At 40.6% G+C, this 23777-nt stretch overlaps 1 protein-coding gene across 2 annotated transcripts; it reads left to right on the top strand.

Annotated features, from left to right (window-relative positions):
• Window positions 1-302: 302 nt before the first annotated feature.
• ubxn4 (UBX domain protein 4) lies at window positions 303-22147 on the top strand. 2 transcript variants are annotated; one of them, XM_079663968.1, is made up of 13 exons: window positions 303-479; window positions 1043-1145; window positions 1411-1439; window positions 1763-1881; window positions 2209-2374; window positions 8380-8494; window positions 9871-9925; window positions 10903-11067; window positions 12332-12459; window positions 13399-13501; window positions 20882-21013; window positions 21220-21422; window positions 21675-22147. In XM_079663968.1, exons 1-13 carry the CDS (start codon window positions 398-400, stop codon window positions 21811-21813), a joined length of 1539 nt encoding a protein of 512 aa, XP_079520094.1. In that variant the 5' UTR covers window positions 303-397; the 3' UTR covers window positions 21814-22147. The 2 variants fall into 2 exon arrangements, with proteins under 2 accessions (XP_079520094.1, XP_079520093.1); XM_079663967.1 differs by having other exon boundaries at window positions 305-479; window positions 21217-21422.
• Window positions 22148-23777: the final 1630 nt, after the last annotated feature.

Here is a 23777-nt window from a genome sequence, read left to right on the forward strand (position 1 = left end):
AAATGTGGAGCACATATTACACTGCAACATGTACAAAACAGAGAGGGAAAAACTAAGAGACAGGGTCATAGAGGCAGGAAGGGAGTGGAGCCTGATGGGGACACTGGGAACAGAAGGTGATGGGGTAAGAGCTACCAGGAAGGCCATTTTTAAGTATTTGAGTGAAACAGGATTGATTGGAAGAATTTAAAAACAAAGTAAACACAGTGGTATAATTCCACAAGTGGTTGATATGGTGATACGCACTCTTGTACAGTAGGTGGCGGTATGCACCTTAAAGTTGTTCGCAATCTGCCAAAAACCGAGAAAAGAAGAAGAAGAAGAAGATGACTCCGTAGTTTTCCGAGTTTATCTCGTTAACAGCGTCACGAACCAGTGACAGAAACAGATCATTAAAATGTTTTGGTTTGATGGCTCCATTCCTGATGCTATTAACTTGGCTAAACTGCGGAGTTCCGTCTTTGTCGTTGTCATTACAGGTATGTGTGTGTTTGTCCATTAACCAGATAGCTATTGTTAGCTGCATTGGTAAATAGTCATCTAGAAGCGCTAGCCAGCTAGCAGTGGTAGCTGATAGTGCTAAGCTGCTTCATAAACTAGCATAGTGAACCCATGTCACACAATAGTAGAGTAGTGTATTTATGCATGTTGGAGGAATATAGGCCAAGAAGATAGACACAATTTCACGAGATGTGCCATATATACATATACAGTCCTGAAAAGCTTAACCCAACTATTCCTTAACATCATGGACGTCATGGGGAAAGGAAAGAGGATTCATTAGGACTTGGGAAATGACCATTGCAGTGCTTTGAGACTGACTGCACTGACAAACGTGTTTATGATGCGCCAGCGGATTTGATTAATGTGCGTATACCATTCTCCGTAAAGTAGACTAGTGTAAGAACACATAGATACTTTGCACTGTGCGATTTTATGGTGTCGTTTTATGTGGGCTCTATGATATTGCATCCGGGAGCTAGCATTAGCTATCCTATTTTGACAGGATCGTTCTTGTACTGAATGACATGTGTGTACTCAGGGGGAGATGAGCAGTCCGCACAGCTGATGTCCAGCTGGGAGGATGACAGAGTCTCAGAGGCAGCACACAACTGTTGTGTGGCTATCAAAGTCAATGACAAAAGGTACTACTATTGTGTTCACTTAAATGCATTACATTTCATTCTGTTGCAAGATAAGTACGCTTAGCATTATTGTCAACCATTAGTAAAATATGATGACCCATTACTTTAAGAGCTTATCACCTCAACCTCCCAATGTCCTGGACAAACTGTTGTGTCTTAATAGTTTTGTGGACATGGACTTTAAGTGTAGTCATTGTACATAACTGAATAATAACATGTATTTTTTGTGTGCATATTAAACATATCTGCAACATTTCTTCCACAGTGAGCCATGTGTGCAGTTCTCTCAGATCTGTATCTTTTGTGCCCCTAAATATTGGTGGAGTTACTACAGAAGGCCATTTTTTATACTCACTAATCTCTGAGGGAAGCTCATAGTAGCACTACCCATTTCATTGCTGTTTTCAAACAAATAGGCACTGTTAATTTAAGCCCACATTACATTGATTAATTTACTGTTCTTTTCACAGGGCATCTAAGATTTCTCTTGACCACCACTTTCATCGTTTTTTTAACTATTTGTTCTATATATGTCTGTGATCAGTGAAGAATGATATTTATAATTATTATATAACACATTTGCTGGGAGCTTCTTCCTTAACCCCCCCCGTTTGAAGATCCAGTGCTGTGCATACCCTCAAGCTTCTTTATTGGGGAGAATGGGATCCCTTTGGAGGTGATCGCTGGCAGTGTGTCCGCTGAAGAACTGATGATAAGAATCAACAGAGTAAAGCAGGTACGGCCGCAGGGAGGGGGTGTAAACAGTGATGCAGGGAGATCATTACTGGTTTTTCTATCCTTTTTTTATGTTTTCTCTAGTTTAAAAAAACAAAACACGATGAAGAATCACATGCATGCCTTTAGACATTTTAGCGGCTCCGGGGTGGGCAATGTTGTGTACCAATTCTTGAATCATAACAACTTTGTAATCGTTGAATGCAAGTATTTTACAACCCCTAGATATGAATACTACCTGCCAATACTGCTTATGAACTGCCACTGAAGCTACTAAATCTACTACTAAATTATTTTCTGAAGATGATCTTTTTCCATTTTGTCAAAGATGCATGCCCAGGAGATGACAGGGGTAACAGAACTCCCAGAGGCCAGTGGTCCTGTGGAGACGAGCATGTTCGATGGCAAGCCTCCTGTCGCAGCTTCAGCTCTAGGAGCGCAGGTTAGGACGGGAGCAGCCTCACAACCTGCAGCAGCACGTGGGACTGCAGAAGGTGGGTATGTCTGGATAGCACAGTCATTAAAGGTCACCTATTATGCAAAATGCCATTTTTTTATGACTTTTATACATACATATGTGTTTCCCCTCTGTAAGGAGATAGATACAGATATATAGATAGATAGATAGATAGGTACTTTATTGATCCCAATTTGGGAAATGTTTGCAAGACTCATTAAGTGTCAGAAAATACAGAAAATTGCTGACGTAGGACAAAGCAAATAAATAGGAAATAAAACTAATGTGTTGTGTCAACCCTCAAAGTACACCCTGTAAGCAGAAAAGACGTGTCTTCTCTCTGGAGGAACACTTCCGCGATCTCTGTCTCCTCTCTGTTTCTCCCCCCACCCTATAATGTGTGGGGGGAGAAACACTGAAACTTACTGTGTTTGTTATCACATTAGCTGTAAAATGTACCACCTATGGTGTTCTTAGTTTCCATACCTCCTGTGTTTTACGAGCGAATTATCAAGTATTGGGGAACGGCATTAAACATGATGGTATACAAAAATGTGTATCTATGCAACCACAGTACTTTCTTGACATGACTGGATACAATTTTTAACTGAACCTTTCAGCCTTCCAACAGTAAATGGTCGGCTGGCAGAGGGTGTGCCTATTGTTCTATAGCTTTGGGCGTGCGACATTCTAACAGATTTACTGACGTCAATGGCCCCCGGAAGAAAAAATGGAAAAAGAAAAATCTACGATGAGGCGTGGGGGGGGCAGCATAGACACATCTTTTCTGTGTTAGAGTTTTACTCGTTTACAGGGTGTACTTTGAGGGTTTGTGACTTTGCAGACCGTTTACATGCAGAAAAAGCTACATAACATACAAGGGGGCGGGTAATAACTGGAAAAGCATACGATGGGATCTTTAAGTCAATATAAATATACATATATAAAATGTTTGTTATCACATTATTGCCTACATTATAGGGTGGGGGGAGAAACAGAGAGGAGACAGAGATCGCGGAAGTGTTCCTCCAGCCTTTTTTATTGACTGAATATAGAGAGAACAATTTCACACTCTGCAAGCCAAGACCTCGTACGGAAATAACCATAATGCAAGTTTTTTTTAAAACACAAATCCATGTGTGTCTCTGAATGAGCCGTAGCAACACCGGACTGACTCTAACAGAGCGGGTCATTTAGTCACTGACTGTCTCACTCAGAGTGCTGATGCTTTAAACGGCTGATATTATGTCGCCTCAGTGTGCATGTCACAAAACGAGATGCATTGTGAGACATGTAGTTTATGAGCAACGTGCTTCTGACATGAGAGCAGAGGCTTTTGATGGTCATGTGACATTAACTTCTCCATATCTGCCATACACTTTTCTTTATGGAAGTCAGGACATCTCTCGGCTGTGATAAGTGGTTCTCCTCACATTACATATGGTGGCTATGGCGTAGTTCTGCACAATTCTTGCTCAAATGTGAATCACGATTTTCCTCCATAAGAATTGAGATCACTATTCTCATCATTTCAATGAAAATATTTATTTCACTCTTACTCTTAGACGTCACGTGAGTACAATGAATTTAAACAGACAACATTTGTCTCTCTTGTAACAAAAACATAACTTTGTCTTTAGTCTGTAGTTTCTGAATACTGAACAAACATTACTACATTCAAAATGTGGCACCTGGAGCCAGCTATTGTGGCTTTAAACAGACACCATCAACATCAAAGTGCTTGACTTAAATCCAAGTCTCAGTTTCTTGTAGCAAAAACATAGAGTAACTAAAATTAATTTGACAGCCAACTACTGTGGATTTAAACAAAGTGCTTGACTTAAACTCAAGTCTCTCTGGTAACAAAACATACAGTAACTAAAATAAAGATATTGCTGCTGCCTGAGTGCTGGACATAAAAAATAGAATTTTTGCAGCTTTATAATGACAAAATGTAAACTTTGCAGTAGCACCTGTCCACAGTGGACACCCAACTACTGTACAACAACACCAATCTGTTTGTTACAGGGAGGAATGCACTTAAGTTACTCAAAATACCTCACCACAGTGCTGAATATAAAAACGAAACAGTCACAGCTTTAGAATAATAATATAAAAAAAAGCCTAGCCGGCTAGCACCCCGTTCAACGACTGCACTTAAAGGATCTTGTACTGAAAAAAACATAAACTTAAACAAAGTGCTAGACTCCACTGAGTAGTAATGTCACTGAATCAAAAGGATTAACTTAAATACTGCAGTCAGTACTGAATATAAAAACGGAACAGAACATAAAGTTACAGCTTCAGAATAAATGTAAATAAAGCCTAGCTGCCTAGCTACTAGCACAGTCCATCTACTGCACTTTAAGATTCTTGGCTAAGAACACCAACATGTCGACATTCTGAGGTTTCAGGGAGGAACGCTTGCAAGTTACAATGTCCCCTCCTGTACTGAAAGCCCTTTCTGAAGGGCTACTGGTCGCAGTAATACATAAGTATTTCCTGGCCAGCATGGACAATCTTGGGTATTGTCCCTTGTTGTTATTCCACCACTTTAAGGGGTCATCTTCGCTGTCGATATTTCTTGAGAGTAGATATGCGCCTAGTTCCATGTCGATAACTTGCTCGACTTCAGGTGCGCCTGCCTCGTTCCCCTTTGCTACTTTAAAAAAGCTGCCTAAGGTCTTTCTCTTCTTCCCACCGGGGGGGGGGGGGGGGGGGGGCGTGGCACTGGAGGAAGCTGTGGTGGGAGTGAGGCTGAGACTCTCCTTGAAAAGGGAAAATATAATTTAATAAAAAAGTTAACCTTAATATTCAACACTTGATAATTTAAATAATATCTCAGCAGTTAAATACTAAGGTTGATAAACTAAATCAATTTTTCCAATTCATTTAAACAATTTAATCTAAACAGTTACCATAGTAACGATGCTAGTCATCTCATCCTTCAGTCTGGTCTTGACAGTGGTTTGGTTGTCCTCGCTGACATAGTCCAGTTTGAACCTTGGATCCAGACTTGTAGCTATGTCGAGCAGCGCCTGTGTCTTTGGATACTGTACTTCTCCTGAAGGTACTGCAGGATGGTTGTTTTAATCGAGCGAGTGCAGGGTCGTCTTCCTTCACTGCCATCAGTGATTCAAAGAGGTGAAGGACTGGCTTCACAGAGGAGACAGACACATATTGCTCCCCTGAGAGCGCATCTGTGAATTCTGCCAGTGGTGTTAGTGTCTTGTCAATCACCTCAAGAACCTGTATGTCTTGCCATGTCAGAATGTTACCTCTAGCGAACTTGCTCCGGTCAGTGTTCCGGGCGAGAACTCGTGTAATGGCCTCTTGTTGTCCAAGGACCCTGTTGACCATAGCTAGACAGGTTTGGCACTCCGTTTTGAGCTTGCGGTCAGGTAGATTGAGGAGAGAGAGAGAGAACTTTGCTGTAAAAACATGACCAAAAAAAATGGTTTAAAATGGTAAAAAAAAAATATATACATATAACAGAAATTCATTAAGGCATAGCTAAAAAGTAATGCACAGTAAAATCCTCACTATAGGGCATAGCAGTGGCAGCCATGTTCTGGTTCCATCATTCCAGACCCCATTAATCTTTCCCATAGATATACCCAAAAATAAAATATTTACCGGTATATCAATTAATTTAAGCCTAGAATCAAGCCATCAAGGATACTGGTGAATCATGACCATAAAACATTTTATTCTATGAAAAATGAATGAATATTTAATTATATGATATTTTACATTTAATAAATACCCTTTGTTTTGCGGTTTTAACTTCTTTTTTTTCCCACAATATCAAACGTTTTATGGTCATGAATCACCAGTATCCTGGATGGCTTGATTCTAGGCTTAAAATAATTTATATAAATATTTTTGGAAATCTCTAAGGGAAAAATGTATGGGGTCTGGAAAGATGGAATAAAAAAAATGGCCTATTCATTTAAGCCTGAGTATAGATATGTACCCAAATTGTGTGGGGTACTATAATATTTAGACTATACATTACAATTTAAAATGGTGGTAATTAGTTAAATAAAATAAGAATATTTTTTTTAAATACATAAACATGTTCAGTACAATATTGATTAATTAATTTAACTCTACACTCTCAGACTTAAATGAACAGAGGACTTTACTGTGGGATGGATTGTACTCAGCTCACCTATAGCCAGATGTAGCCTGTCGCCAAAACACTTGAGCCTTGTCCATTTGTTTATGTCGGATGCTTTTATGATGTTTGATCCACTATCTGTAGTGATGCACACCATCCTTTTCGGATCCAAGCTCCAGGAGTGGAGACTTTCCATTAGTCCCACTGCAATTTCGTCGCCCGTGTGGTCCACGGGGAAGAAAGCTGTCTTTAGGCACCGCCTTTTCATGGTGAAATCACTGGTGATGAAATGCACCGTCAGGCTCATATATGGTTCCATGGTACAACTGGACCACAGGTCAGTTGTTGTCGCAAAGTGCTGGACATCTTTCAGTTCTGTCTCGACTGTGGTTCGAGTCTTGTAGTACATGGCAGGCAATGCAGTATGTGAAAAGTAGTTGCGGGAAGGCACTGAGTACCGCTTATCCAGCGTCTTCATCAAGTTCTTGAACCCTTCATTTTGAACTGTATTTATTGATGCCATATCCTTAGCCAAGTAAAAAGTGATGGCTTACGTTATCTCTTTGTGCCTTCGTGAGGTGTGTGAACATGTTGTTCCGTTGAATAACGTTTGGCTTATGAATGTTTGCGTCGTTGTCTGGGGGTTTGATTTTTTTTTCGGGTTGTCCTTCTTTGCTAAAGCATACTGTATTTTATGGTGACGTTGCAGGTCATTTAATAGGTTTGTGGTGTTACCTGACGTCGTTGCGACCATGCGAGAACAATGCTTACAGTGGACGACTTTTTGTAAGTCATCATCAGGATCAAATCCAAAAAAGTTACACACACTGGATGAATGTGGTCCTTTTTTCGGCACAAGCACAACTTCCCTCTCACTCTCGCCAGAGTCGCCACCGGGATTTTCATAGGTGTTGTTGTCATTGTCCTCGACCTCCTCGTCACTCATTTCTGTGTCACTCATTTCTGTTTTTCTTGTACTACTTGTCGCTCTCGTCACTCTTAGCTAATCAGTGCTAATGCTAACGCTTCTGTAAACATACTGCCGGCTCCTGCCCTCACGTGCTGCAGTCAGTGAGTGTTGCCAGGTATACTTATTATAAGCCACATTGGGCTTATCTTTCTGTAAAGTTGCTTGGTAGTAAGTAATAATGGTTGTTGCGGTTGTGAGCTTGTAGATATATATAGGTTTAAAGTGCTCATGTTCTTTTGTGCTTGTTTTCATAGACCTGGTTGCTTATTCCTTCCGCAAAAACTTGCAACGCTAGTGGCTGCAGCATTAACACTGCATGAGAGGAGGAGGGACAGACAGAACACTACCATTTGCATGCGATCATGGTACTTTAATGTTAAATCTATAGAGTATATTTGCTTTACATCGTTTAAGTATGATTGACATTGCAAGTTGGTATTATTCAGAAGCAAAGTAATAAAAACAAATAATAAATACAAATAATCAGCATGACGTCATAGGATCGCCGTAATTTAGAAATGAGATCGCATAGGTGTCTGAATCGAGATCACGATCTTTTTTCGATTAATCGCGCAGCACTACTATGGCGCCACTGGTGCGAACTGGTTGCACCTGATGGCGCCCTGAAAAAAAGGTGCTTGGGAGCATGTCTCCGCCCCATATGGGTGCAGCCCAGTTCGATAAACATGTCAACCTGCATGGTAAGGAACAAAAACCCCACGGATTCCAAGTTGGTAACATGCGTTCATGGGACAGGAATATGAATATGATACAAATAGAAGAGAGGAAGAGAAATTAGTTCATTGTAACATAAGAATAGTTTTAACCCCCTCTTAAAAATAATCATGGTTTTGTGTTTGAAGTCCCATCCAGCCCCCAACGATTTTGTAATGTGGATAAAGCTGCCAATTATGGAGTTAACCTACTGCTTTCTGTTTGTATCATGAAGCATCCCTCTCAAGCACAGAAGAGGATGGCAGCATTTTAGCCTCCGTAACTGCAGAGAATGCACCTTCAGACCATGCAACGCAGAGTGAAGAACACCTGGATGATAATGTGGAAAGGTAAGTACGTCAAATGACAGGCCAAGGCAAAACCGAGTTCCTTTACTTGGCGGCATAATTGATGGACAGAAAACGGAGAATAGAGATCTTCATTATGCAACCTTTCACTAGAAGGGAGTCTACTATATGCCCAGAGTTAATTCACCATAACATTAGTAACTCCAAATATGTATGTCATAACATATCATTTGAATTTCTTAATAAATAATATACAAAACAAGTTTATAGATCATGCATTTATAAGGACATGCAGAGTAAAGATAGAGAGACATTGACCTGGTAAAATCCCATGACACTTAGGCCATTGCCAAAATAGGCAAATACGAGCAGTACATTTCAACAAAATTAGTTTTTGCGAGTTCACCTCTGACCGATGACTTCACGTGGCTACTTTAATTGTGTTCTCTGGGCTGAACCCGCAGCACACTGCTGCTACACTGCAGACCAGAAGTACCAGTTGTATCTGTTCTATAGTCGGGGATCATTTCTCCCAGGGATGTGAACAGAAGTCAGCAAGTCTCTCATCATATTATCATATATTCATACATTTTAAAAACTATTATATTTAAACTTTAGCTAGCGCTTCTGTTCTTTGGAGTCCAGACTTGTAAGAGTCAGTTAAAGATGCCGGTTGATTTGGGCACAACTGATAAACAGAGATTTGTGTTATCCAGTCTATTGCTTGAAAAAATGATTTTCCAACACAAATAGCATGCGCACCCACACGTCCCATCCATAGCTCTAAACATGCTGTGAAGTGCTGGAATTTACTATAACTCACACAGTGACATTTGTTCTCTGCGTTTAAGCCATCCTAGTACTAGGAGCAGTGGGCTATTGTACAGAGCCCGGTGAGCAATGGGGAGTGGGGGGGTTGTCCGGTGCCTTGCTCAATGGCACCACGGCAGGGCCCAGGAGGTGAACTGGGACCTCTCCAAGTACCAGTCCACACTCCATATTTAGGTCTGTTCGGGCACTTGAACCCTACGGCTCACATTCCAATTCCCTACGGACTGAGCCACTGCTGGACAGTGTAGCTGTAAACAAGTATATGTACTACTATATAGATGATAGTTAAAAAGAAAAATCTAAAAGCTGTAAACAAAAAATTAACATTAGCTTCACAAAGGAGATATTTTCCTGAAAGCTTATATTTCAGTCAAATGAAAGTTTTCAATAAATTGAATTGTCCGAATCCAATCGTTTTCAACTCATAATAGTTACATCCTCATATATGTAACCTGAAATGTAACCAACCATCAGTCTCGTCAACAAGCCAAAAATCTTTTAACTGCTTGCATTGTAATGAATTTTAACAGAAAGGACTCAATGCCATGCACTGTCATGTCATATTTTACTTTATATTGTCCTGTCAGGTTAACCAAGAAACTGGAAGAGAGACGAGAGAACACGAAGAGAGGAGAAGAAGAGGTAAGGAGAATAGCCTGTTAAGATCTCTATATAGTGCATTTCTTTCATGTGTCATGTACCTTTAATAAATGAAATATGAATAATATGTGTAGTTGGCCACACATTAGATTTGTCTTAAAGCTGAAAGAGTGCTCATTTGTTTTCCTCAATTTTCCAAGTTAAGCTAACTGGAAATGTAGCATCAAAGTTCTCGTGCTTCATCATAGTGTCAACCGTTTTTTTAAATGTATTTTAGTAAAATAAACTTTCCTTTTTTATGTTAACAGACCAGTGGGATATGCAGCTACATTTATCACAGTCCATGTAACATCTGACATCATAGCAGTACTCTGAATAAAAAACCAAAACAACTGTCTTTTTTAGAATCATTTAAATTCCGAAATGACAAAATATCACAATATTAATAATAGATATTTCTCTAACCCCAATTCTGCTGCTTTCACTATACTGCTCACATGCAAGAAATTATTTGCAAAAAAATGGCGGGTAAAGTAATTCCCACATTCTTTTATTGAACAAGTATAGCATAAACTGAAAACAAAAAGCACCTATAAAAAAAGAAGAAAATAACGGTACCTACATTTGAAAAATACCAGTTTTTCCACTGATACTCTCTTTTAACTACAAACACCCCTGATCATTTTCACTTTGTTCTATGTTACAACTGAACTGCTAATTTCGTCTCTGATCCAATCACTCAAAGTCCATCCACAATGGCTCTCCCTCTTGCTCAACCACACACTCCCTAAGCAAACTGCACTGTGTGCATAGCAAGATGTTTCCCAAAGAATCAACTTTTTAAAAAACAACAACTTTGCTTCAGGTTTGTGCACATCTGGAGACAAACATGAGGATGGCAAAGTGCTCATTATCATTGCCTTACTGACTGAGTGTCTTCATAACGAGTTGATTTGACTACATAATCATTATAGCTATGACTATGCCCCTAACCTACTTGTGTGTTCCCTGGGATTCAGAATGAGATTAAGAAGGAAATGGAACGGCGGAAGATGGGGAAAGACGTGCTGGACTTAAAGAGGCAACAGGAAGAGGAGAAGACCAAGCGACTCCTGAAGGAAAGGAACAGGGAAAAGGCTGAGGGCAAGGCAGCCAGGGAGCGGGTCAGACAGCAGATTGCCTTGGTAAGTTTATCTTTCTTTCCCTTCTCTTCCCTACCTACAGATGACATCACAGTTTGCAGAATTAAATTGAGAAATGAAAACCAGTTATCAAGGTTCAATATGGCATATAAGAAATGACATTCTAAGATCCTGCTTTGTAAACCAGAGTGGTCAGTACTGGAAGCCACTATGTTCTTCTCAAGCTATATTCGCGACCACAAAAAAACACACATATATAAAGTCAGACTAACCAGGCATACTGTTTATTTTTTACCTAATTTTGCTATTATTGACTGTTTTGAAGAGCAGCCCACTGCGTCAGTCAGGGTTTTGTCTAAACCAAGTAACAGGGGCGCTGCGCCCTCTTACTCTCGGCGTACAGATTTTCCCCATAAAATGTTAAAGTGACGCCAGAAAACTTTTTTCTGCTCCTCAAAAACGGTGTAATTACTCCAAAAATATGAAAATGGTGTCAAATAGATCGTCAGACGGCAGAGACAGCTTTGATTTTACGGAGCTCTGACGTCACGTTGTTGATTACGTCCGTGGCGCCATCTTGTATACCTTTGTCATGTTCTCGCCAGAATTAATATATCTTATATACAAGATCAGCGCTACAGTATTGCCCTCATACTATATTTTTCTAGAAAAACCCCTGAGCGTCAGACGTTTTTTCCCGTTTTCTTTTTGTTTGTTTTTTATAGCAGCTATCCAGTGTATTCAATACAAAAAAACATTCACTTATGGTTTCAGGTTCACGTTATTTATTTGTATCAATTGGCAGATTTGGTTTGCAGGTAAAAGACAACAGACACATCTCCAAAAAGTACCCCCTGCTCCATAACATCTAAAAATAATTAAAACATTTATGGGGATGGGGATATGCATCAGCTGCTTGTTTGACAGTCAGACCGTGAGTTACTGCTTTCCAGCGTGCGGTGCAAGTGTACTACTGTAGGCTAAACGCCGGTGCAGCGTTTTGTAAGAATTAAATTAAATTTGGGAGCCAGACAGAGGAGTATTTTATATATTTATCCGTCAAAATGTTTAAGGTTAATACAAAGAAACAGAGGGAGAGCGCGGGGGAGCAAACAAATAAAAAATCCAATAATAAATACATTTTCAATATATTTTTAACACAAATGATAATCAAAACATCAAACTAATAAATCATATCACAGACCCATGTCCCATGCTGGCAGGTTATTTTCTCTCTCATAACAATATTTTATTGTTGGAAACAATGCACACATACGGTTATATTCCAGCTATGTCCACTCTGCAGGACCGAGCTGACAGAGCAGCCCGCTATGCCAAAACCCAGGAGGAGGAGAAGAGCACCAAGCAGAGCCTCCTGCAGGCCCAGCAGGCAGAGCAGGATGCCAGGAAGGAGGCCTTCGTCAGGGAGAGGAGGTAAAGAGATGGAGACAAACTACAAACTTTAAACCTTGTCACAGCACAAATTGACCCAGAACAGTTTATCATCCTGAAGTGACCATATAACACAACTAAAAACAACACTTTTAATGCCTTTTTCCCATATTATTGTTGTTTTTGCCCTGCTGGTGTGTCCTCTGCATATACATTGGGCATTTCTGTCTTTGCTGTTTATTTCTTTTTTGGTTGAAATCCAAATTGGCAGAAACACCCCAAAACACATTTTCTTTTCTCTCTCACTGGGTCCTGCTTCACCCAGAGGCAGTTGTGTAAATACAAATAATCTGGAGTTGTAAATACTTTACATTGCGCAAAAACAATGCCATGTGTAGTGTTTACAATGAAATGAGTAAGGCTACTTTACTCTTACTGCCTCTCTTACTGTACTGCTGTGCGGTTCCTGTTAAACCAGGTTAAGTGAAAGCATTTCCAAATCTGAATCTGAAATCAAGGAGCCAGGCTATTTAATTGAAAAACACTCTTGAACAAAAATACAAAACAAATGTGAATATCTCCAGATTTAGACCCTGTGCTTGAATGGGATTGACTAGTTCTCGTTTCAGCTCTACGTCTTTGTCCTCGTTGGACTGAGGTCAGTCTGAACGTTACAGTGACTCAGTGCTCATTAGCTGAAAAACATGGTGTGTGTGTGTGTGTGTGTGTGTGTGTGTGTGTGTGTGTGTGTGTGTGTGTGTGTGTGTGTGTGTGTGTGTGTGTGTGTGTGTGTGTGTGTGTGTGTGTGTGTGTGTGTGTGTGTGTGTGTGTGTGTGTGTGTGTGTGTGTGTGTGTGTGTGTGTGTGTGTGTGTGTGTGTGTGTGTGTGTGTGTGTGTGTGTGTGTGTGTGTGTGTGTGTGTGTGTGTGTGTGTGTGTGTGTGTGTGTGTGTGTGTGTGTGTGTGTGCGCGCGCGCTCTCAGTACCAGAGCGAGGATCCAGTTCAGGCTCCCTGACGGCTCGTCCCTCAGCAGCCAGTTTCCCTCTCAGAGCAGACTGCAGGAGGCCATGCTCTTTGTGGCTCAGGTCTGTCGCTGTGCTTCCACTTGTCTTGTTCCATAGTTGTTACAACATTAATTGTTGAAATTAAATTGTAATTCACAGATAAGCAGCCATAGTTGATTGAATGTCTGCATACAGTTTTAGACAACCTGTTTCTAACAAGATTAGGTCGACTAGCATGCTATAGCTAATAGAGAAACATGCTGATGACCAACGTTGAAGGTATACCAGATAACCTCAGTAAATCCCTGACAACTAGGGATGGGTACCGAGCCCCGGTATTAAACAGGCCCCATCCACGAGTAACGTTTCCACGTCAGGTGTTTTGTATGCTAGCAGCAACACACGGAATTAACTCAATTATACACACATGGGTTAATGATTAGAGGTAACTGAGTTATTTATTTTGTTAAAGTTTCAGCTATTCTGTTTACAGTTCTGTCATCAGATTATTTAATACAATTTGTTAAAACATTGTTGTTTCTTTTGATGTGAAATATTATGTATTTCACTTAAATAAAAAGCAGTGTTAATTTTGTTCACAATTTGTTTAGTTAGTTTACCTTATTCTTTTCTCTAAAAGAACCGATAAGAGTACCGTTAAAAGACCGGACCGATAAGCGGTATCGATAAAAGTAGTAGTACCGTTAAAACCTTAACAATACCCATCCCTACTGACAACCCATTCATCTGTTTGTGTTTTATTGGGTAAGATTTGTCTCAATAATATTTGTGTGAACATACAAATAATGTGTGTATAAATGCTTCACACACATGCTCTGTGCAGTACAGGTTAGCTCTGAGTGTTAGCGATGCTAATGTAAACATGCAGCGACCATATTGCGTCCAAAACGGTCGGGCATTGTTTCTGATAGCAACGTTTCTGATAGGGCCGTGGGTGTAAAGCCAGCCTACATTTCCGATATTATGTCATATCGGAAGAAAATCTGGATCAGCTCCATTGTAGCCCCGTTTTTAGAGATTTGGGTACGGAGGAAAAAAGAGAGGGTTTTATTTTCTGACGCTGCGTGAGTTCCCCGGCACACCGGGGACACATATTTATGTATAAAAGACATCAAAAAGTGCATTTTGCATGATAAATAAGATAATTATAAAAAAATTATGAATAATAGCAAAGTAAATAAAAATAAATACCGGTAAAAGCATTTTAAACGAGGAGTCACATCTTTAGCAGAGCAGGATCGGTTACACATGGACATTTTCCATAATGTTCTTTTGAAACTCAATTAAGTTAAAACAACCGTTTTGAACTAGCTATACCTCCAGGTATCTTTCAACACCGTCCGACCTTTTGATAAAGGAGTCATTCTCATTTGTAGACTTGCCGTCATCTTTTCCATTGTGTAGACCTGTTTACGTCTGTGCCTCCACTGAATAATTGTCGGAGGTTTTACGTTTTTCCAGTTAACAGTTATCGTCTTTTTGGCAATTAATAGTAGTATCCGTAATTTGTACATCTGGTCCGGAATGTATGTTTCTGTATGTATAGCAAGAACAACATTCCAGGTATTTTGGGAGTCGTCCGCCATTAGCCTCTTATATAAGTGAGAGACATGCTTTTTAGTTGGGAAGCACTGTTCTGCAATACTAATCAAATATTGTTTAGATTTTTCTAACTGCCTCTCTCTCCTTGTGGCTCGTAATATAGTGTTCATTTGATGGGAGCCCAAATCGTTCTTGTAGTTGGGAAAAGGATTTAACTTCTGTTCCATCAAATATTTGATTAATTGTGATTAGACCTTTATCGGCCCATCTTTTAAATCCTCCATCTCTTGTAGAAGGAGGAAACTCTATATTGCCTACAATCGGCATTGCTCTTGATATCGGCATTGCTCTTGATATTGATTCTGGGCACCTTAACCATTTTTTACCTCTCGTCCATAACCTCTCGTCCATAAATGAATGGATAATGACTTATCCATTCATTTTTTTTATTTTGTTGACAGTTTTCCTATCAATAAAAGGTAAAACTGATAACGACACACCCTTAGTTACACTCCGCTCTATCTGTGCCCATCCTGTTTCCTCATCTTTTGTATTGCAGTTAACTGAGCAGCCCAATAATAATGTTTTAAATTTGGCAAGCCCTAGCCTCCCTTATCTTTTGGTAGGAAAATAGTTTTAAGTCTTACTCTGTCTGGGTCTCTTATTCTGCCAAATAAACTTAGAGATAAGTTTATTTAACATCTTGAAAATGGAGGCTGGAATTCCCAGGGATTGAAATAGGAAGAGCAATCGAGGAAGTAGGTTCATTCTTATCGTCTCCACCCTTCCGAATAGTGAGAGGGGAAGGATTTCCCAACGTATCAAGTTATTCTTTATTTGTTTTATAAATGTATTATAATTAGTGTCAAATAAATACCTAGGGTGGGACATAAGAGTAATTCCTAGATGTCTAAACCCCTGCTTGGACCAGCAGTAAGAGACATCCTTGTTTAATTGTGTGGTCCATTTCCCTATTACCATCATTGCCTTAATTAATTTTGTATCCCGAAATTGCTCCGTATTTGTACACGCTTTGCATAAGGGCTGGAATAGAAGTTAGTGGGTGTTCTATAAAAAGCAAAATGTCATCCGCAAAAAGAGCAATTTTATGTATTGACCCACCCTCGTCCGCTATTCCTTGAATTTGTTTATTTTGACGTATAGCCTCAGCTAAGGGTTCAATACTGAGCGCGAAAAGAAGAGGGGACATTGAGTCGCCCTGCCTCACACCCCTCTCTATTTAAAAGTCTACTTGGAAATCGGAACAATGACCTTTAACTCTTATTATTGATTCAGGATCCTTGTAAAGCAAACTAATCCATGTAGTAAATGTTTTTTCAAAACCCATATCCAACAATGTTTGCTCAAGAAATGGCCAATCAACTCTATCAAATGCTTTCTCAGCATCTAAGCTGAGAAGCATTACTTACTAGTATGGGCCTTACTTACTAGTACATTGTCAAGGGTCCTTTCCCTCTTTATGCAGGACTGTGATGATAGCTTCCGACCATGATTTTGGGGGGTCTCCTGAATTCAATACATAATTATATACTCTGCATAATATAGGGCAGGGCTATTCAATTACACATTCAGTTGGGCCAGATTTTATAACTACAAAATGCACCTGGGCCAGACATTCAGCGGCCTGTAAAAAGCGGGTAAGGGTAATGACACATTTTAAACCAACACATATTACTGAGATGAAAAACATGCAATTTTTATTAATTATTCATCTAACAAAGGTACGTCAATAAGTGCATAAAAACACAACAAATTAGCATTAATTTAACAGAATCTGAGGCTTCTCAAAGTGCATACAAAAAAAAAAGTGCAGTTGCATTACATTTGCTTGCTTTAGAAGTCAAATATTCTGGTTATTTTTTTTTTAACCAGGCAATCACAAAGTGCATTTAATTGAATACAATAATAGCAGTCTTAATAAATGTCCTCGCATACAAAATAAAATTGGATACATATGACACATGCACATCAAAAAGTGCATTAATAAACAATTAAAGAGCTCCAATGTAACAAAAAGAGCTAGCCTATAGCCTAGTGTAGCAATACTATTTTTTCACTTTTCAAGTAATAAAAAACAAATCATACGTTTTGGTCACATTTGACCCAGACACATTACAAAGTGCATTTAAGTGAATACAAAAAGAACTGTCAAACCTTCAGTGCACAAACCCATAACAAGGGACAAGGGTAACTAACATATGAATGAATACTACACTAAACGTCTACTATAGTAAACTAGGTGCTAAATATCACCTCATTTGTGATTTGTCATCGCTGACTTTCTCAATGGGAGAAGTGAAATGTTTTGTTTTGAACAAGAGCAGTGATTTGTGGCTCATAGGATGTCAATGCAATCCTAAGACATTGATGAAGAGCGCTGTCAGTCAGGGAGCAGCGAGTGCTACTTTGTATTGATTTAATGTGTGAAAAGCTTGATTCACATTTGTATGTTGATCCAAACATACTGAGCACACAGATCGCTACTCTCTGAACGTTAGGGATCTGCTGTTTGTTGACGTCACTTCAAAACCTCGCTTGCCCGTTAGTGCGCTACTCTTGTGCCATGGTTACGGATGACTGCATGTCAATAAGTTCCAGTGTAAATTTCCCCTCGTCGATGCAGGGGACCACTTCCTTTGCCCTGGTCGATACGTCCCCCTATTTGCAACAGTGAAGGGGTCTCTGGCAAAGCCTATCACCTCTGTGGGCAGAGCAAGTCCAATCGACCGGCAAAGTTCTCTCAACCTTGCAATGAAATATGTCATCACAGCCGGGAATGTGATGTGTTTGTGGAGCGTCGGAAAATGCAGCATCCGGCCCGTGCTCAAGTCAGTCGCGAAAAGGTCCAGCTTGACTTGGAATGCGCGCATCTGCTCCACAAGATCAATGACCATTTTTTCTCTGTTTACGCTTCAGAGTTGAGAGAGACATGTTTTAGAGGACCACCATTACTAGAACCACTAGCGTTGTGGTTTGGTGGTTTCTATCACTGTATACTTAAATAGGTTTATATCATAGACTGTATATATAAAGGTTTCTATGCAACGCGGAGTGTTGCATTCATGGTCTGTACTAGTGTAGGAATTTGGCCACGTGAGGCTGGGCCACTCGGGAGTTGGTTCTGGGCCGCATCTGGCCCGCGGGCCGCCATTTGAATAGGCCTGATATAGGGGAAAGATCATTCACGAAGACTATACAGTATTACACTGCAAACCCATCTACTCCTTGTGATTTGTTGTTCTTTAGTTTAGCAATGGATTCTTGCATTTCCTCTTCTCTGATAGACTCTGCTAATTTAGATGCTTCGTCATTTGTCAGTTTTTTGATTTTGAGGGGTTTTAAGAAATCACAAATTATTTATTTCTTAAATTCCTGAATTTGCTCTTTATACAAATATGCCTAAAATTTTGTCAAAATAATCTGATATTTTCTTAGGGTCTGTTTCTGTCTGGTTTGTTTCGGGATTTCTAATTTTAGAGATTATGCGGCTGGACTGGGCTTTCCTAAATTGAAATGCCAATAATCTACTAGCCTTATTTCTCATTTCATTTCTTCATTTCCCTCTGCTTTGTATGTTAATGCTTCATCCAGTTTCATTCTAGCTTCCTTTAACTTTTTAAGTACTTCCTCTTTTCTAGATTGCTTATGTTCCCTCTTTAACCTTTTAATTTCTGTTTCCAATTCTTGTTGTTTCGCAAGTCTTTGCTTCTTTAATCTATAACCTAAAATGTTACCCCTAATTGTGGCCTTACTCTCATCCCATAGCACCGAAGGAGAGACAGTACCATTATCGTTCAAGGCAAAGTATTCGGATAGAGACAATTTGATTTCTACTGGTTATCTGCCAGTAGGGACGTTGAATCTCCAGTACTTAAAACATTTATCTAGCCCTAAATTAATTTTCATAGAGACAGGACTGTGGTCTGAAATTGTGATTGGTTCAATTACGCTATCTTTTATTCGGTATGTGTCCTTTTTTAATACAAAAAAGTAATCTATTCTCAAGTAACTTCCATGAACATGGGACATGAACGTGAAGTCTCTGTCACTTCGATGCAAATGATGCCAGATGTCGACTAATCCCAACTCCCTCATCATGTTAACCACATTTCTGTACATTTTAGGTAGGGGTCTCATCGTTAAAGGTAATCTATCCATTTCTTTGTTCAGTATAAAATTGAAGTCCCCCCTATGATTATTATTCCCTCTCCATTATCTGCCACTAGGGCTGCAATCTTTAAAAAAAATGTGGGCATTCTTCATTTGGTGCAAAGACATTTAAGATAGTTATTTTTAGACCTGCTATCGTTCCAATCACCATAACATAACGACCCTCAATGTCCTGTAAGACTTTCTAATTGTTGTAGTATACTGATTTGTTAAATAAGATGGCCACTCCCCTTTTTTTCTGTTCCCACATGATGCACTATAAACCTGGTTAACCCACTCTCTCTTTAACTTTAAGTGCTCTATTTCGGTTAGGTAAGTTTCCTGAATCAGAGCTACAGAACATTCCAGCTTCTTTAATTGTCCCAAGATCTTTTTCCTCTTAATCGGATTTTTAATTCCCCATATATTGTAGCTAACAACATGTAGATAAGCCATAATCTCTGCACTGCATTAGAATAGATAGCCCTGCCTTCTTAAAGACATCTGTCAAAGAAAAACCTTGCTTAAATCGCGGAAATAAACTGTGGACCATAACATATGTCAGGAGAAAAGTAAAAATTACACTAATTAAAGCTGCAAGCAGCGTTGAACGGGTCTTCGACGCTCCGTAAGATGTTTTCCGCACGTCGAGGTGTCACGTAGGTGTCTCGAGGACTCGGCCGTTGGCAAACGTGGGAAATTTCAGGCCGATCGGAAAATGTATTTTAGTGCCTGCTCTCTAGCAGGCACTAGATAGGTGAGTACCACCTATCCCCAGGATAGAAAAAAGTACCAATTTCGATTGGCTGGGCAAATTGCAAACCACGCCCCGTAGAACTCTGAAAAGTTTTGTGAAGCCGCCATTGTATTTGCTGGCATTAGCATTAGCCCCGCGCACCAACGGAGAGAGAATAACTTATGGCAACACAAAAAAAAACATGGGAGCAGTGGAGTGATGAGGAGGTGTCGGCTGGCAGTCCCAGCAGCTTCTACTGAAGCCAGTCCCCAACTCTGGGGACTTCCGGCCGGGAACTTTGGGTGGCAGTATACGCCGTGAACTGGTTTGCGGCCTGCCAGTAAACCCAAAGCAGAAGAAGAAGCGACGTCAGCGGCTTAATTTGCGTAATCTTCCCACAGGGAACTTATTCCGGTGTGAACTGGTGCCGTTTGGACCATTTGCAGAGGAGTTATGACAACACCGTGTTTCGTGGTGAGGGATATGTTGCCATGGAAACGGCATATGATGACACCCCATAATTGACATAGAGCTGTTGAGGGCCGGACCATTAGCCATCATCTGAAGTCTGGTGCTGTTTTGACCATTTGCATTGGAGTTATGACAACATCGTGTTTTTTGGGGAGGGATGCGTTGCCATGGCAACGGCATATGATGAAACCCCATAATAACCTGTTCACCTGTGTAATGTTCCAAAAAGGAGTCTTTTCAGCATTCCTCAACTTTCGCAGTCTTTTGTTGCCTCTGTCCCAGCTTTTTTGAAAGGCATCAAATTAAACATGAGTGAATATTTGCAAACAAAATAAAGTTTATCGGTTCTAACATTACATATCTTGTCTTTTTAGTGTATACAATTAAATATAGGTCGAAAAGACTTAGCTAATCATTGTGTTTTGATTTACGTTTTACACAAAATCCCAACTTCCTTGAAATTTGGGTCGGTGCATTCATGCAAAATCACTGTGAAATATTTGATGGTGTTCCTATTTCAGGAGGTGGGAAACCGTTACGGCAACTTCTCGCTGGCAACCATGTTCCCTCGGCGGGAGTTCACCAGCGAAGACCTGAATAAGACTTTTCTAGAGCTGGAGCTTACTCCAAGTGCGTCCATCGTGCTTCTGCCAGTGAGTACGCTCAGTGATGATCCACACAGTATGCTCGGAACAGTCACTGTGATGTTGCACTGCTTTTAAAGGCATGATTCAACATTTGGGAAATGATCTGATGTGTGTGTGGTTATCAGTGTCCCTGTGTGTGAAGGGCAGAGCTCCAGTTAGAATGGGGTTCTCTCAGCCTCTGTTAAACCTGTTTGTACTATATGTTGCAGCAGACAGGCAGGCCTGCTAACACGGTGCTGCAGTCCTCAGGGGGCGGTGTCTGGGCCCTCCTGTGCACAATCCTCTACCCAGTGCTAGCTTTTGGGAGATTCCTCAGCTCCTTCCTGTTTGCAACCCCGCCCCCTCCAGGAGCAGCACAGAGAGGCCCCGGCCCCCAGCCCAGCTCTTATTCTGCCGCTGCAGCAGCCTCTGACAGGTGAGCCAGTCACTGCTTAATTTCACACTGATATGAACGTATATGTACGATACAAAATGCACCAAGCCAGTCAGAGAACATGTTGTTTAAAGTAAGTGTGTGTGTGTGTGTGTGTGTGTGTGTGTGTGTGTGTGTGTGTGTGTGTGTGTGTGTGTGTGTGTGTGTGTGTGTGTGTGTGTGTGTGTGTGTGTGTGTGTGTGTGTGTGTGTGTGTGTGTGTGTGTGTGTGTGTGTGTGTGTGTGTGTGTGTCAGAGAAACTCTCCCCAATCACACTGCGGAGAAGCGGCCCAAGAACTTCAGGAAAGATGGTAAGATCTGCAGGCTGAGGAACCAGGAGGACAGCGAGGACGAGAACAACACCTGGAACGGGAACTCCACCCAGCAGATGTAGCGCAGCAGCGGTTTGACTTCTTTAAATGTTGCTTTTGCACTTGGGGCTGATCTTTCTGTGCTCTCCCTGTGTCCCAGGCCTATGCCCTGACCCCCCAATAATAATCATCAGCAGAGTGTTTTTGTGTTGATGGTGTCTCCTAACCCGGCTCAAGCTACAGCAGTCCCTTCCGGTTGTGAAAAGCGAACAAACCAGAACATGTGAACTGAGCCAGCTTTCACATTATGTCATGGAGTCGAATGAAGACATGCTTATTTCAGATGTATAACATATTTCCTCATTCAGCCTGCAAAAAATAAAATGAAAGCATTCTGTTTTCCAATGATCCATTCAATTGTGTCTTGGTTTTTTTGTTAACAAGGTTAAAGATTTGTATTTTACACATGTGAACTTATCCAGGTCAACATGATGTCATCATCCAAACCTGTTGATTATTTGAACAGTTTGAGCTTATAGCTGTGTCCCAATTCAGCGGCCGGATCCTCCTGAGGATGCAATCGGAGACCGCATACGTCACTTTCGCCAAACGAAGGCTGTTCCAATTTTTAAAAAAAGACAAGACTCCTCCGAATGCGGCCCGCAAATGCAGCCTTCTTTCCCCAGATTTAGAGAATACATATGATGTACACTCCACGGTCTACCATATCCCAGGATGCAACGGGTGACGGTGACGAATGAGTTTTAAAAAAGATATATGGCTTGTAACGTCCCATCAACGGCTACAACGGTTTCAGCTGGATTCGTTTTTAAATGTACTTATCCAAATAGTAAACGACATGAAAGAAAAGTAAACCTATTTAATTTGTGTATTTAAATATACGGGCAATTGGAGATGTCTTCTTTATATTACATACATAAAATAATATGAAGTGAAAATATCTCTAAACCCTGTTTGGTTTTCAAATTGTTGGGATTCATTATAAAGCTAATTTATTTATTTAACTGCTTTTGTTATACAAATCTTACTGCAACAATTTTGTTTTGATAGGGAGCAAGGAGCAGACTGCGCAACTTATCCAGATGCACGGGGAGAATGAAGCCCTCTTCACGGGGGCCTGTTGCGACCTCGGGAAAATAATTTAAACATATTATATAACAACAAAATAAGTACAGCTAGATCTGACTCCATATTGAACAGTTTTGAAAACAGTTTGAAAACAGTTTGAAAATATTTTGCCTAGTGTCAGAAATTATTACCGGCACTTGTGACTGCAGCTGGTTGCTAGGTGACGGGGGCGGCAAAATGGTTATGGCTAGAAAGGATCCGTTTAATGTAAATATGACGTCACGTTCTCGTTCTAACTCTCGTAATCGGAGCGGCTCGGCTGTAATCGGAAAGGGTCGGGGTGGGCGGGACGCGGGAAGATCGCGGGAACATCGAGAAGAGACGTCGTTCTAACTCTCGTTGTAATCAGAGCAGTGGTAACCACTCTAAGTCCTCAAGAGATAAGAAACGACAGCAGTGTGGGACCTTATTGCGGGAAATTACTGAGCACACATACCACCTACAGGATGAGACGTTCATGTGTACAGTGATATCAAGACTAAATGATCTTTTGGAGGACGTAAAGCAACACACCCCACATGACAGTAGTCTTCCTCTCACCTTCACGCCCCCCCAAACACAAAAGGCAGAAGAGGACCATAACACCTCTCAGTACCAGCCATCGTAGACACCCTTTTTCAGGCCGGGTGGGTCATAAAGCTGAGGTCATGAGATCCAACTACAGAGTGGACAGCTTGAACAAGATTTTAAAAGCTAAGTCCCCAGAGTCTAATGCGGGAGGAGCAGGCAGGGGTACGAAGAGGAGGATAGATGCTTTAGGTAAGAACAAAGTATATTTACTTTTGCCATCTCCTCTATATTCACAAAACACAGCCAATCATCCATTCCAATCCTATGTGACATGGCACAGTTCATTTCACTCCAATAGAAACTGATATAAAAGAGACCATTAGTCTTC

The sequence above is a fragment of the Notothenia rossii genome (genome assembly GCF_949606895.1).
Source record: "Notothenia rossii genome assembly, chromosome: 2".
NCBI classification, from domain to species: Eukaryota; Metazoa; Chordata; class Actinopteri; order Perciformes; family Nototheniidae; genus Notothenia; species Notothenia rossii.

Excerpts from the sequence above, each read along its gene's own strand:
- ubxn4 (XM_079663967.1), top strand. The coding sequence starts at position 398 with ATGTTTTGGTTTGATGGCTCCATTCCTGATGCTATTAACTTGGCTAAA. Across the intron at positions 480-1,042 it reads CTTTGTCGTTGTCATTACAG|GGGGAGATGAGCAGTCCGCA; the intron begins GTATGTGTGTGT and ends GTGTGTACTCAG. Across the intron at positions 11,068-12,331 it reads TCAGACAGCAGATTGCCTTG|GACCGAGCTGACAGAGCAGC; the intron begins GTAAGTTTATCT and ends TCCACTCTGCAG.